At 33.3% G+C, this 16,115-nt stretch overlaps 1 protein-coding gene across 1 annotated transcript; it reads left to right on the top strand.

Annotated features, from left to right (window-relative positions):
* The first annotated feature begins 845 nt into the window (after positions 1 to 845).
* Positions 846 to 3,013, top strand: LOC127733360 (uncharacterized). Its single transcript, XM_052242729.1, has 2 exons — positions 846 to 1,009; positions 1,460 to 3,013. Exons 1-2 carry the CDS (start codon positions 986 to 988, stop codon positions 3,011 to 3,013), a joined length of 1,578 nt encoding a protein of 525 aa, XP_052098689.1. The 5' UTR covers positions 846 to 985.
* The last annotated feature ends 13,102 nt before the right edge of the window (positions 3,014 to 16,115 follow it).

The following is a 16,115-nucleotide window of genomic DNA, read 5'->3' as shown; positions in this document are numbered from 1 at the left end:
TACAATTTAAATAATCTTTCTGAAAAAAAATAGTACTGACCATTTTATATATTTTATATTTTAATATAGTGGGACCAAGAGTCAAAATTAAGTTTCTTCAAAGTAAAAAAAAACTTTTAACTCAAGCCTATGTTTCTTAGTTGAACAGTACAGTACAGCCTAGAAAATATCCTACAGAAAAGGAAAAGTTTACCAAAAAAATGACAAAAATTCTGTAAAAAAAATGCTTAAAATTATGAGTGAAAGTGACATAATTTTGAATTTAAAAATCATTATTATTGTAAAATTCAACTATTAGATTAGCTAGCACAGTAGCCTTTGTCCAATTTCTCAGGGTATTTAATAGATTATGAAAGTAAACTCTTTGAAAAAAAATGGGGCTTCTTCTCTTCAGGTTGCTGTATCTGCTGCTTTACATATTTAATAACAAAGAATTGAATATTTTATCTGAATAATTGAATATTAATCTCAGAAATGAAAGTTGGTATGACAAATCTTGTGCATTTTACTTTAATAATGATCAATGATGATTAAATAAAATTTGACAAGAATTTGCCATTTGAATAAATTCAATTTTGTAAGAACACATCTCTATGAATTAATTTCTTGTTTGACTTGAAAAGCTAGTGTTTGCTCTTATTAATGTAGCTTACTTAGTAAAGAGATAATTAATAAGCAAGGTTTTTAACTTATAAAATATAAATATAATTAACTGACCTTCATTTCCTTTTTTCATATGTTTTTCCCTCCAGAAATTTTCTTTGCAATGCATTTTCTATTGCTATTTTTGTGCTTTTGTTTATCCATAGGCCATCATTAATTTGTCATATTTGCTTCCAGTACAGTCTAGTCACATAATTTCGTGGATACATAAGTTCGTGGACTTCCGGAAATCCCAAATATTTCGCATGCGTGTTATTGTTATGACGTCATCATTCGCATGTTTTGATTGCTATAGGATATCCCTACAACGTCAACATACAAAATGAATCTCGTCGTTTCAAGCAAGGTAAGACTTATTACTTATTTATTTAATTAGCAAAATGGCTGATTTTACTTATTTACTAATTTGACTAATTTCCATCGACTTCGATACCTTTATTCCAAAGTTATTATCCAAAATCCAAGTGTCGTCTGGTTACTCTACTTTCTAATGAACAATATCACGTGACTAACATGGAGATTCCCTGTCAGCCAAAAAAATCTATGGAACGCAATCAGTGTCATAATCTTATATGTTTTTGATGTATTTTAGCGATAAAAGATGAATTTTGGTTTATCAAATGAACTTATAGGAGTTATTGAGCACAGTTCTTGTAAATTAAGTACAAATTACGTTGATTACTGGGTAGTATAGAGGATTTGTATACACAATTTTATTGTATTGTGTATTTATTTGTTTTGTTAAAAGTTTTGTGTATCACAAAATTATTAGTGTTATTTTTTTAATATTTTACAGGTTCAACTTAAAAGGCAGAAATACAAGTCGTATTCACCAACAAAACTGACTAATGCTTATCTGGATGTTACTGACAAGAAGCTTAGTGTTGCCAAGGCTGCAAGGAAGTATTGTCTTCCTGAACAGACACTAAGAGACCGTGTATTGGGCCACATCTCTATAGACAACGTAAAGTCTGGACCACCACCAGTGTTTGACTGTGAACAGGAGGCAAGATTGGTTCAGCACATAAAAGAAATGGGTGCAGTAGGATATGCATACACCAGAGCTGAAGTGGTGGATCTTGGATCTGAGTATGCTGTTCACATGGGTATAAAGACAAAAGACGACAAGCAGCTGTCATTGAGATGGTTTTACAGCTTCATGGGTAGATGGCCTGAACTAAAGGTATGGAGACCTAAAACCATCTCAGAACTTAGAGCAAAGGCAACCTCAAGGGCATCAATTTACAGGTACTTTGATGAACTTAACCGTATAATGGAAAAATATCAGCTAAAAGACAAGCCACAGAGTATCTATAATGTTGATGAGAAGGGTTTACAACCAAACTATAAACCACCAAATGTTGTGGCCTCTGCAGAGTATGTACCCTCTACCTTGTCTTCAGAAAAAGGTCAAACAACAACTGTAATGGGATGTGGTAATACCTTAGGACATCAAATTCCACCTTATTTTATTTTCGCTGGTAAACGTATGAGACAGGAGTTGTTAGAAGGGGCCACACCTGGTGCTGATGGGTCTGTCAGTGAAACTGGATGGTCCAATTCAGAGATATTTCAGTCCTACCTGGAAAATCATTTCATAAAATACGTCACTGGTATGCAGGACAAACATATTCTTCTTCTGTATGATGGTCACAGGACTCACATAACACCAGATATCATTGATTGGGCAGTAGAGAAAAAAATTATCTTGTATGTTTTGCCTCCTCACACCAGCCATGTTCTTCAGCCCATGGATGTTGGTTGTTTTGGGCCTTTCGCAAGAATCTACAGTTCAGAATGTCATAAATTCCAACGTACCCATTCAGCAGTAATTGACAAATACAACTTATGCTCTATTGCCTGCAAATCCTACAATTCTGCTCTTTCTCCTTCAAATTTGCAGTCTGCTTTCCGTAAATCTGGTATTTACCCGTTAGATAGAGATGCTATAGATCAGTCCTTGTTTTCTATTTCTGATGCTATTCATAGACAGAACCAATCCGAAGAAAATACCAAAGTTGATGATATCCCTGCCATTGAAAATGAAACAACTGAACCAGTTAATTTAATGTCCGATTCAGAGATAAATGCAGACACAGAACCTATATTATCAAACCAGGAAAATGAAAACATTCAGATTTATGTAGCTGAAAAAATTACTGACGAAAAACCAGATGAAAATACAACTTTCTTCACTGAAAAATCAACAAATTTGTCCAAGAAAAATCCACCAAAACAGGAAAGACGTTCCATCTACAAGATAGTAGCAGGAAAGGCAATTACAGAACCAGAGACACGTCAAGAAATAAAGGAGTACATTGCACAGTCAAAGTCAAGGACCAAGTCTTAAACAAACAATAAATCAACAAAACATAACATTAACCAAAATGCTAAGAAAACAACAACTAAACGTAAACAAAATGGTTCATCATCTTCTTCCAGTTCAACAACCACAAACAAGAAATTAAAGCAGAATCAACAAGATTCACAACAGCCAGGTCCATCAGGACTACAAAAAATAGTTGTTTCTGACGGTTCAATTACAGATGAAGATGATCAAGATGATGATAACACATTGTGTTGTGTTTGTAACATGTGGCAGCCAAAGGAGTTACAGGATTGCATCTCCATTGTATTCACACAATGGGCCAAATGTGAATTTCTACAATGTGATCATTGGACTCATCTTAAATTTTGCTGTGATGTCTCAGTCCTACGCAGGTCAGATAAATTTTACTGCCCATGTCATGGCTTACCCTGCAAACAGAAAGAAACTGAAGAATAATGATAACGATATACATTTGATAATTGTTTGACCGTTTCCAGTTATTTATATTTAAAGACATTTACTGTTGCCAGTTCTTTATTAACAGTTGGAACACTTTTGAGTTGTGAACATTTGCTTGATTTTGTAAATATGAACTTTATCTTCTGTGGAAAGAAATTAAATCATGATTCCAAAGGAAAAAATTGACTGAACTGTATCTTTAAGCACATTTTTTTTAATTAATGGTAAGTAAAAATAATTGTTATTAGCAACTTTTGATTTTATTTTGTTACTTATAATTTTAATAATTTTTTAAAAGTTAAAAAAAATTTTTTTTTAATCTTTTTGGGTGTTTTCATTTTTTATTTTTGTAAGGTTTTCAGTCTCCAAAAAATCAAAATTAAATACTTGGTTTTTAAAAACAATGTTTTTATTTTTACTGAACTGAATATGTACAAAAATATTATTGTATAAAATTACCATTTTAATGCTCACCACTGGGCTTCCATACTCTGTGTTCTTCTTGTGTTATTTTTAGAACGAACTTTTCCCACGAAAATAGGTGACGTACTTGGCATACAATGCCGATTTGTTTACACTAGAAATGTAGGTCATATCAAAGAAACTATGAAACGGAAAGAATCAAACTAACTTGTATTATTTTAAAGAAGTTCTAAGGTAACATTATCAACATAAAAAACAAATGGCTATTTATTAGTTTTACCGCATTCCGTTTGAATAGTCTTATATCAGTGTTCTCCCCAGGCCTTTAAAGGACCGCGGGCCCGCGATGTATAATTTTTTACCGTGGTGGTATCGTTCTTACCGCGATGTATAATTTTTCTCCGTGGTGCTAAAATTTTCAGTTAAAAAATCGTAAATCGGTAAAGTTTTAAACGACTTGTTAAATCTTTTCCGTGCGGTATAAAATTCCAGGTGAAATTTGACCAGTTCAAACCAGTTCAACACAGATTGTTTACACCACGTGATCGATTTACCTTATGAGGTTAACCTTGTTAATTGGATTTAATCGATGTAATTGACACTTGTAACATGATTCTTTTGTGTTTTAATTAAGAGTTCATAACTTTATGATCACAGATAACTTTTTTATGGCTTCACTCTCCACCCAAGCACTGACCTGTGACGAGTCGGCAAATACTTTGTACACAAACAGTGTCTTGACCCGATAGGTACATTTTTTGTACATCATAACACAGGAATCGGAAATTCTATCAATAAAATTCTGTAAAGTAGAGAAGCTCTATTGATAGTCGACTTTATTATTTACAGAATTTTATTGATAGAATTTCATAATGGTGGCTCATTACGTATAATGGACAACTATACATTCCCAATTCTTATATTATAGTATTATATGTCTCTGATTAAACCATGGCCAATATTATCTTTAATTATGACATAGATATTGCATGATAGTCGGGTTTCAAACTGTAGTATCTGTCTGTACATATCACATGACCCAGTTAGTTCACGTAGAATATTCAAGTTTATTTACAATTAATTGCAATCTATTATATTTTATAAATAAAATGCATGACTGTACCTTCAAACTGGATATCTATATCCATAATTAATGAATAACAGAAGTAATCTTGCAAATTTTATCCATAAGCACATGTTAAATCTATTTATATCTACTTCCTGTCATTTAGGCGGGAAAATAGGGAGACTTAGTTGTTGACATTGAATATGGTTACTTATAGATCTATAGACCAAAGATAAATTTATAGATTTAAGAATTCTTTTTAAATGATTCATGACAAATAAAAATTTAGATTTTAGGGCAGTATTAAGTCTGTATCTATGTTTGATTATCACCAAAGACAAGAAAGGTTAATATTTACATGAAATCTATGGCAAAATGTTCTAAAATTTATGAAAAATTTCTTTTCATTAAAATTTAAGATAGAAACTTGGTTCAAATAATAAAACAATATTTGCAATTGTTCTTGTTAATTTTATATCTTCTTTATATGACAGGAATCCTTTCTCATACAACAACTTTTTTTCTAAAAACTAGAAAGTTTTTTAAATTGAACATTTTTGTTCTCTTTTGAATGATATTTTATTTTTATTGATTTTGGATTTTATAAAAGATTTAATTACTTTAAATTCAGATGAATATTTTATTATGAATCATAATTTATTTATTTAAAAAAAATATTAAAGTATACAAACTGTTTTTTTATTTACTTCTTTTTTACCAATAATTTTCTGAATCAATGTCTACATAACACAGTACCACAGTGTTAAAACAAAACAAGAGACATAAAAACTACAGTAACTAGAGCTAAGCGACGCGACGCGACACAACTGATTGCATGAAATATTTCACCAAGAAGTCCACACGCGTTACCCTGGTGCTATCCAAAAATCCTGGGGAGAACACTGCTTATATCCACGAATATAGGTGACACTACCGTATAAATTAAATTTTCTTAGACCTATACTATACTATAGTTTCAAACGCCATAAAGAAGAACTTTGTTTGTTGTTTCACTTGTCCAATGTGTAAATTTTCACTATGCACATGACCCTGACACATATTTTGTAAACGTTATATGACGTATGTTGAAGAAGAAAACAATGTCACCGTCAATTTGTGTAGGGGATCAAAAAGGGTTTTGATTACTTTGAGTACTTTGGAAACAGGTACAATGAAAAGAAGTTGAACTTTACTGTTTTGAAGTAGAAACGCAGCCAGAACCAGGTACAAATTGACATGACTGGTGGTCACCAAAATTGATGTATAATAGTAAAAAATGATGGCTTCAAAATTGTGTAGAAATTTGAAATAGTTTACCCGGTTTCATTTAAGATTATTACCGTTCTCGTCCGTATTTGGATACGCAAACGTCAAGTTATGAAAAATCGATGTTTTTGGCGAACAAAAAAGATGGCTGAAATTTTTTAGAACGGACAGGATAAAGAAATAGCAATAACAAGCTATTTTTGATAATGTTTGTATGACTTAATTTAGTCGCAAAACCTACAAATTTTAAAATTCAATTATAATAAAAGCATGACAAGTTGAAATAAATACTTTAAACGTCAATCTTTTAGCCGATTGATTTGGCGGACTTTTTGACGTCACGGACGACTGTAGCGCCACCTAATTAATTCCCCCTGCTATTGCTGCTGATAGAGCTTGACGACAACGGACGTTTCCAAGGACTTGCTTTCCAACTGTTCCGTTACGTATACGCCCTAAATTTGGATAATATTGCATTAAATGGAGTTTTGAGGTAGGTTTTGTTTCATTTTCTATTCCGTTGCATTATTTGCACATTTGAGGATTTCAGCAAGTCAACATGGCGGCTCACTCCTTAGTTTTTCTAGTGCTTATTTAAGAAATAATTCATGTAAGACTTAGATTTATTTGAAATTTGTAGCTGTTATCTTACAGGGGGTAAAATACAACAGCCATTCACACGGCACTCTTACCTTCGCTTCAGTTTTTAATTACCGTACTTGTCCTATTAGAATCGAAATAATTCATGGAAGCCATAACGCTCAGGACAAAATTCGTATATCACGGCCCGGGCCATGTGTAAATGTCCAACAAATCTATAGCTTCCATGAATTATTTCTTAATTTTGTATATTTTAATGTCGATCAGTATATTAACAAAACATACAATAATAGAATTCGCGCAAAAGTCCGAGTAATAGTTCGAGTTGAAAATATTGTCAGACACAAACGAGATAAAGAGGATTTATTAAAACAAGACCAAAATGAATACTAGTATATAAAAGGTGAAATTAGAAAACAGCGAAATCGACAATATTAAAAAAATTAAAAAAAATATTGATTGTGGAGGAAACGGGATAATTAACGAGATATTACAAGAAAACCCATTCTGAATTCATTTATCTGAAGATTTTGATATGTGTGTGTGTGGTGGTGGTGGTTGGGTCATGATTTCTCTATTTTTAATTGTTTTGTCCATATTCTCTATTCTGAATACATTAGCACACCAGTATTCTCTATTCTTTCGGCCTGTTTTCCTCTACCCTTTAATTTTGTGCTTGTTATTCACCATTTGTACACCCTTTATTCTCTATTATTACCCATCCTCCTATATTCTGAAAACCCCATTCAGACTCTTTTTCACCTGTATTCACGTAAGAATCATTTCTTGTTTATAGGGTACATTTTAGGTGGATTTTAGACTAGAAAAAAATGCCACTGCTGGTGGACGTTTCGTCCCCGAGGGTATCACCAGCCCAGTAGTCAGCACTTCGGTGTTGACATGCATATCAACTATATGGTCATTTTAGTAAATTTCCTGTTGACAAAACTTTAATTTTTCGTAAATCTAAGGATTTTCTTATCCCAGGAATAGATTACCTTAGCCGTATTTGGCACAACTTTTTGGAATGTTGGGTCCTCAATGCTCTTCAACTTTGTACTGGTTTGGCTTTATAACTATTGAGATCTGAGCGTCACTGATGAGTCTTAGGAAGACGAAATCCGCGTCTGGCGTATTAAATTATAATCCTGTTACCTTTGATAACTATTTATACCACTGGGTCGATGCCACTGCTGGTGGACGTTTCGTCCCCGAGGGTATTACCAGCCCAGTAGTCAGCACTTCGGTGTTGACATGAATATCAATTGTATGGTCATTTTAGTAAATTTCCTGTTGACAAAACATTAAATTTTTCGTAAATCTAAGGATTTTCTTATCCCAGGAATAAATTACCTTAGCCGTATTTGGCACAACTTTTTGGAATTTTGGGTCCTCAATGCTCTTCAACTTTGTACTGGTTTGGCTTTATAACTATTTAGATCTGAGCGTCACTGATGAGTCGTAGGAAGACGAAACGCGCGTCTGGCGTATAAAATTATAATCCTGGTACCTTTGATAACTATTTATACTACTGGGTCGATGCCACTGTTGGTGGACGTTTCGTCCCCGAGGGTATCACCAGCCCAGTAGTCAGCACTTCGGTGTTGACATGAATATCAGTTATATGGTCATTTTAGTAAATTTTCTGTTGACAAAACTTTAAATTTTTCGTAAATCTAAGAATTTTCTTATCCCAGGAATAGATTACCTGAGCCGTATTTGGCACAACTTTTTGGAATTTTGGGTCATCAATGCTCTTCAACTTTGTACTGGTTTGGCTTTATAACTATTTAGATCTGAGCGACACTGATGAGTCTTAGGAAGACGAAACGCGCGTCTGGAATATAAAATTATAATCCTGGTACCTTTGATAACTATTTATACTACTGGGTCGATGCCACTGTTGGTGGACGTCTCGTCCCCGAGGGTATCACCAGCCCAGTAGTCAGCACTTCGGTGTTGACATGAATATCAGTTATATGGTCATTTTAGTAAATTTCCTGTTGACAAAACTTTAAATTTTTCGTAAATCAAAGAATGTTCTTATCCCAGGAATAGATTACCTTAGCCGTATTTGGCACAACTTTTTGGAATTTTGGGTCCTCAATGCTCTTCAACTTTGTACTGGTTTGGCTTTATAGCTTTTTACAACTGAGCGTCACTGATGAGTCTTAGGAAGACGAAACGTGCGTCTGGCGTATTAAATTATAATCCTGGTACCTTTGATAACTATTAGTATAAAAAACAAAATAATATTATGTAACCTTTTGAAAGAGTTTCCATGAATATAAAAATTAGATTAGACTTTCATATACTGTGGATTCATTAATTTTCGTGGGTACCAATTTTCGTGGTTTGAGGAAAACATGCATATTCGTGGATATATAATTTCGTGGTTTTGGCAAAGTCTGCATTCGTTCCTTTAGAAATTTTGTAATTCGTTGAATATTTAAATTCGTGGTTCTTTTGTATCCACGAAATCCACGAAAATTGGTATCCAACGAATATTAATGAATCCACAGTAAACGACGTTCGTTTTGAAGTAGGAAATGACTTGTAATAGAATTTTTCCGATTTTATAGAGCTTGACATATGATATAGACTAGATTACATTCACTTCATTTGATCTTTGGTGGATAGTAGCCTCATTGACAATCATACCACATCTCCTGATTTTTATATAGGTATCTTATTGCAGACCATTTGCTAAAGATACTTTTGGGTTTTTTTTTTGGTCGTTGGATTGCTTTCTTATTTTATATAATTCATCGTTCGCAAATCTTTTTGTATCCATACTCTGAAATCTGCAGATTTTAGACTTCAAAGGTCAATTTTGGCACCCTGTGATTGATTGATATATGTCTAGTGGTTAACGCCACATTCAGCACTATTGGTTATATCGTGGTGGATAATTAATATTGGTGAAGGAAGCTGGAGTGCACAGAAAGAACCACCGACCTTCGACGGGAAAACTGGTAATCCTAGTCAATTAAGATTGGAGTCAAATGCATTTGACGCGTGCGAGGTTCGAACTCACAATCTCAGATTGACATGCCGGCCGAGTTCAACTTGACATATTACAGTTTAACATCAATTTGTATAGTTAGAGGCAACATACAAACGGCTTCCCTTATCCAACATACCCTTTGTTTTCTAGTTCAAGTCCAAATTTAACGCCCGCCTTCCTCTCGGTCAGTATTGCTGAATATCTGTACCTATTTTAACACATTTGTTTTGAAAGTTTCTCGTCCTATATATATGCATGAAATATAATCGCGACAGGACGTTGAGCAAGCAAGGAACAATGTTCAAATCAATCAATGCTTTCACCCATTGAACTTGAAGAATGCCCATCGGTGATAGAAACTGCTCTTACAGATCATTTCCCACAATTGGGGTGTGCATATATGACATTGACACAATAAACTCTTTTTCAAGAGTCTGAGTACTACATTTCAGCACTGGGCATAATCTTACGATTAAAGAGCAATTCGACAAAACAATAGCCGTGACAATGTATTAATAGTATACAACAGAGACATGCCGAGATTAACCAGCAGTCTTCATCATGCAAGTGTGTATATTTTTTAAATGTAGAATATATCAAGCTCAGTCCTTTTAATCGGTAAAGAGTTTTAAATAAGTTTTGACTAAAATTAGCAGAGCTATTACGTTACACGAAATATCTCAAAACACAAAAACAATGTGATATAACTATGGACAACCACTGAGCAGCTTTTAGGCATGATGCTTGACTGATAAAGGCATAAGAAAATGTGGCAGAGTTGAAATAATTTTGAAGACTCAACTATTTATTTGAATAGTTAAATAACAAACGATACAATACCTTCAAAGACGTGCAAGTAAAACAAAAACAGAAACAAGAACATGTGTCAATAGGACACCATGTCCCGTTCGCACAATCACATTTACATATGGAAAGCCTCAGCTGTCATATATTAGATATTTAAAAAACGTTGTGCTGAAGCTTAAAATGTAAAGTTAAGACAGCGTGATGTTGAATTGAGTCATCAAAATGCTAACTCTAAATTACAATATGCTAAGTTGAATTTCCGCAATGTTGACTTGCAATGACAAGTGCTTTAGTCGTGATAGTATAATGATAAGTCACGATGTTGTGATGATATGCCAAACACACGTAACGTTGGGTTTAAAGTACATGATGTGAAGTTGACGTTGCATGATGTTAGCTTGCAGATGGATACTGCTCAGTCATACACTTCGATAGCTATGATAACAAATAAAATGAATAGCTAAAATGTATGGTGCTGACATGTTATTAATAAATGTTGAGCTGAGAATGTACGATGTTATATCATTGTGATATTACGATAGGTCTATCATGCAATCTGTTGATTTAAAACACCATGATGCACAGTTGAAAGTACATGATGTTAAGTTAAGATAACACGATGCTACAACACTATATTGAAACGAAAGGCTTACCATACAACTTGTTGACTTAAAACAACACGATGCAACGTGTTAAGCTAAGATGCTCACTTGAAACTACACAACGTACAGTTGTAATTTTGTAATGTTAAGCTACGATAGTACGATGTTATATCATTATAATGTCACAATAGACTTATTATACAATTTGCTCATTTAGAACTACACAACGTACAGTTGAAAGTACGTGATGTTAAGCTAAGATGGCACGTTGTTATATCATTAGAATGTCACGATAGGCTTACCACACGATATGCTCGTTTAAAACTACACGACGTACAGTTGAAAGTGCGTGATGTTGAGCTATGATAGCAATATCTTATGTCATTATAATATCACGGTAGGCTTGCCATACAATATGCTTATTTAAAACTACACGACGTACAGTTGAAAGTACGTGTTGTTCAGCTAAGACAGCACGATGTTATATCATTATAATGTCACGATAGGCTTATTATACAATTTGCTCATTTAAAATTACACCACGTACAGCTGAAAGTGCGTGATGTTAAGCTAAGATAGCACGTTGTTATATCATTAGAATGTCACGATAGGCTTACCACACGATATGCTCATTTAAAACTACATGATTTTCAGTTGAAACTAGATGATGTTAAGCTAAGATAGCATGTTGTTATATCATTTGAATGTCACGATAGGCTTACCATACAATATGCTCATTTAAAACTACACAACGTACAGTTGAAAGTATGTGATGTTGAGCTATGATAGCACGATGTTATATCATAATAATATCCCGATAGGCTTGCCATACACTATGCTCATTCAAAACTACACGACGTACAGTTGAAAGTACGTGTTGTTGCGCTAAGATAGCACGATGTTATATCATTATGACGTCACGAGAGGCTTATCATACAATGTGTTGACTTGAAACTACACGATGTAAATTTGAAGTAGTTTGGTCTTGACTTGAAACAGTAAAATGTTAAGTTATAAAAACAGAAGGTAAAGTCAAAATAAAACAATGATAGGATGACATATACTTGTGCAGAGTTGGAGATGTTTGGTGTTGACTTCGAATATAGTACAAATATTAGATCGTTTTATGTTAAATTGAAAGACAATAACGATGCGTAAAACATTACAGAATTATGTGAATTGAAACTGCAATTCTATGGAAAAGAATAAGGGACAAATCCCCAGGATTTTTTCTCCTTCATTTGCAAGTTGATGAATATTAATGAAATTTAACTCCGGAGGCAAAATTATATACAAAGAAAGTTTTCCATAAATTCATAAAGCAAAAGAATTACCCATCGCTATATATTACACTTGAATACAGTTTTGCCGTATATTTTACATGTTTTGTTTGGATGTTTTTTTTATGATTAAAAACCAGACTTTTTTTATGAACAATATTTAAGAAAATATTTATCTATGTTGTGTGTTAATATATACAACATAATATTGTGCTTATAAGACTTATGACTGTGAGAGTCAAATTTTACCTATATAAAATCACATCTATGTAAGAGTTATCGGAGAATTTGTATTTACCACTCCCGTTTTCCCCGAAATAGAACATAAGAATCTGGAGTCTTAATCTTTAAAAACAAAGATCAACTGATATGACAAATAATACGCTTAGCGTAGGACTGAGAGGGTCAGGGCTATTTCAGAATGTGACCCCCCCCCCCCCCCCGATCTTGTTAGAGGTATATGAAAATTTGAATTTTCTTTTCCACGAAATAAAACAAAAGAATCTGGACTTAATCAAAAGCGATTACGATTTCCATAGAATGTCGACTAGTTCGTTGAAAATTCGGCTAAGCAAGTAAAGTATAATGTCTTGTAACAAAACAGTGTTTATTCATATTCACATCACACTTACATGTTCTCGTCCTGATATGCATATAATATTTGCCACTGTACGTAAAACACACCCCTTTTCCCCGAAATAAAACCAAAAAATCTGGACTTAATCAAAACCGATACTATTTGGATTTCCATAGATTGTCAGAGACGTTTTGTCAACTAGTTTGTTAAAAATTCGACTGAGCAAGCAAAATATGTCTTGTACAGAGCCAAGATTTATTCATATTCATATCACACTTACATATTCTCGTCCTTATATGCATGTAATAATTGCCACTGTACACTAAATACTAAAACATTTTCATCAATTCTTTTTTATGAAAAGGAGCCTACTTTAAGCACGTTCATCGATTTGACACCCTGTAATTCATGTTTTTTGGGAGCTCCTCGAAAATTATAACACATTCCTTCTTTATTTGCAAAATCGCCAAGTGACGGGTTTGCCAAATATGAAACATGATCTGCTTACCCTTCTGGAGCACCTGAGATCACCCCTTTTTTTTAGGGTTTCGTGTTGCTCAGTTTTTGGTTTTCTATATGTTGCGCTTAATATACTGTTGTTTGGCTTTTTATTTTTTTTCTCTCGTTTATTTCGGCTGATGAGTTTTTGTCATGACATTGTCAGTTTGGTTAATAGTTTTATTATCCCTTTTGTATCTTTCGCCTTCTTTTTGTCCATTTTTGTGTATTTTTTTTTTCGATTCTCCCCTCCCCCTGAACAGTATAATAGATAGATAAATGAAAACAGAAACCCCTTTCAACAAAAGGAGATCTACAAGTAACTCGACGTGACCGAAATTGTAAATTTCTTCCTCATTAGATATATTGCCCTTAGGGTAGATCGGGTGTCTTCCGCAATCTTAGGGAGCTACCATTTGATTTTTATTGGGGGGCTAGGATGAAATTAAAAAAAAAAGCAGGACAGGAGTTTTGAGTTAAAAAAAAGCAGGATAAGCAAATAGGCAAAAAAAGGCAGGATGACAATGTATGTAAAAAAAATCAGAATAAACTAATAATAAAAAATGCAGGACCGAATAGAGTGAAAAATAAAAAGGCAGGACAGAGATAACAACTAAAAAAAAAGGCAGGACAAAATTTGTCATCCTAGCCCTCCCCTCTCCCCTAAAAATCACATGGTAGCTCCCTTAGATTCTCATATAGCACAACACAATCGGTCTAGATCTAAAAAAATATACACATTTTGAGAGAGGAATGTTATTCATATGTAGTACTTTTCATTTTGATGAAGAAAATTATGTGATTTATCTGATTAAAACGATTATTTGTTTTTGAATACAGAACGTTTTTTGCATATGTTTTTCAACTTTTCCATATAGGGGAGATAACTCGGATAACATTATCTTTTGTCGTTTTTTATTTTTTTTTAATTTTTTGCCATGACATTGTCAGTCTGTTTTCGACTTATGAGTTTGAAATCCCTTTGGCATATTTCGTCTTTAATGATGAAATGTGTAGGGACTTTATCTATTTTGTTTTGTAGACAGAAAACGAGTCTCGTGATCCCAATTTTTATTGTTTTTTTCTAACATTGAGTTTTCCATTTATAGTTATAAAAAATCTGACAACACTGCATAACCTGTATAGCTTGCAAAATGCTCTGTGGCCCAAACTTTTTATTATGTTTTTTCAAAAAAGAATATACTACATTTTGGCAAATAATTAAAAAAAATGTACCGATTTTAATTTAGACCACACTCATGAAAATTATAAGAGAGAGAGAGAAACTGTTGACATAAAAAAAAACATATCTACAAATTAATCAAACTCGCAAGACCAAAATAATTCATGGAATATAACAATTTTAACAGATTTTTGATTTTTTTCTTTTTCTTTGAAAACACATATAGATAGAGAGAAGCTGCAAAGAACCAAAAAATCACTATGGACAAGAAAATAAGTGACGGAAATCATTAATACACCAGTTTCACATTTAACTGCGCATGTCTAACCTAATTAGCCAAACTGTGAAATCACGCGATAATTCCCGAGAATTCATCGACTTGGGGCTTACGGTTGATGTAAGCAGTGACCATGCAGATCTGGTAAAATAATCACCTGATTAAGTGTTTGCGTTTATATGTACACGAGCAACAATTGAATCAAAATATATATTGACGAGACAACTTTATTAACAATGACACATTAAAAGATTTTTAAACGGACTACAGTTGTGTTGTAGAGTAACAGACGATCTAATATGACACCTGACGTTGTACCTTTAATTGTCACGAAGAAATGCTTGGATTCCCGCTGAGGTCGTTCACTTAGCGGGAAGAATAACATAGAAAAAATAAGCGGGGATCACTTCATATCCATATATTAGGTCACTGATCAATTAAGAAGTCAATTAACACCTTAGCCATGTGGAATCCTAGTTTTACCTTGTACAATCTCACCAGGTGACAATTGATAAAAACGTACCCTTTTCTACATACAGTTGCTGAAAAGGGGACGACCATTTGATATTCTGACGGAAGACAGAAGAATTTTTTCGGATTGAATATTCATCGTCATCTGTTGCTACCTGGGAATATTATACTGTCAATCACGATTTAATGTCACAGTTGCTACGCATTCTTTTTCTTTTTTTGCTGCGCGAAAAATTTACTTAACTTTTGTACACAATTATTTCCTGCATTTTGTAATACAGATGTTAAAAATGTAAACCCAGTTTCTGTATAAGATACATGTACATAATTTACACTGAGATATTGCGGTTAATGCAACTAGATATATTTTAATAATTCAGGAGGGGGTCATTTAGCAATTTGATCTTATTTTATGGTAAAGCAGGATATTCAATTACTGATAATGATATCTTATTGTAAATTCATTCATTATTAATCAGAATAAAAAAATAGATAATTTTTACATAACAAGGATTTTACTGGTACTACGTCAGAAGGATATGTCCACATTTTCTAATTATAAAACCAAATACATTTTCTAAAGAATATATAATTGCATTACCTGTTC

The sequence above is a fragment of the Mytilus californianus genome, unplaced genomic scaffold, assembly GCF_021869535.1.
Source record: "Mytilus californianus isolate M0D057914Y unplaced genomic scaffold, xbMytCali1.0.p SCAF_3, whole genome shotgun sequence".
Classification (NCBI taxonomy): domain Eukaryota; kingdom Metazoa; phylum Mollusca; class Bivalvia; order Mytilida; family Mytilidae; genus Mytilus; species Mytilus californianus.
Note: the sequence above shows the minus strand (reverse complement) of the source record. Positions and strands in the feature narration are given on the sequence as shown.

Excerpts from the sequence above, each read along its gene's own strand:
- LOC127733360 (XM_052242729.1), top strand. The coding sequence starts at position 986 with ATGAATCTCGTCGTTTCAAGCAAG. Across the intron at positions 1,010-1,459 it reads ATCTCGTCGTTTCAAGCAAG|GTTCAACTTAAAAGGCAGAA; the intron begins GTAAGACTTATT and ends AATATTTTACAG.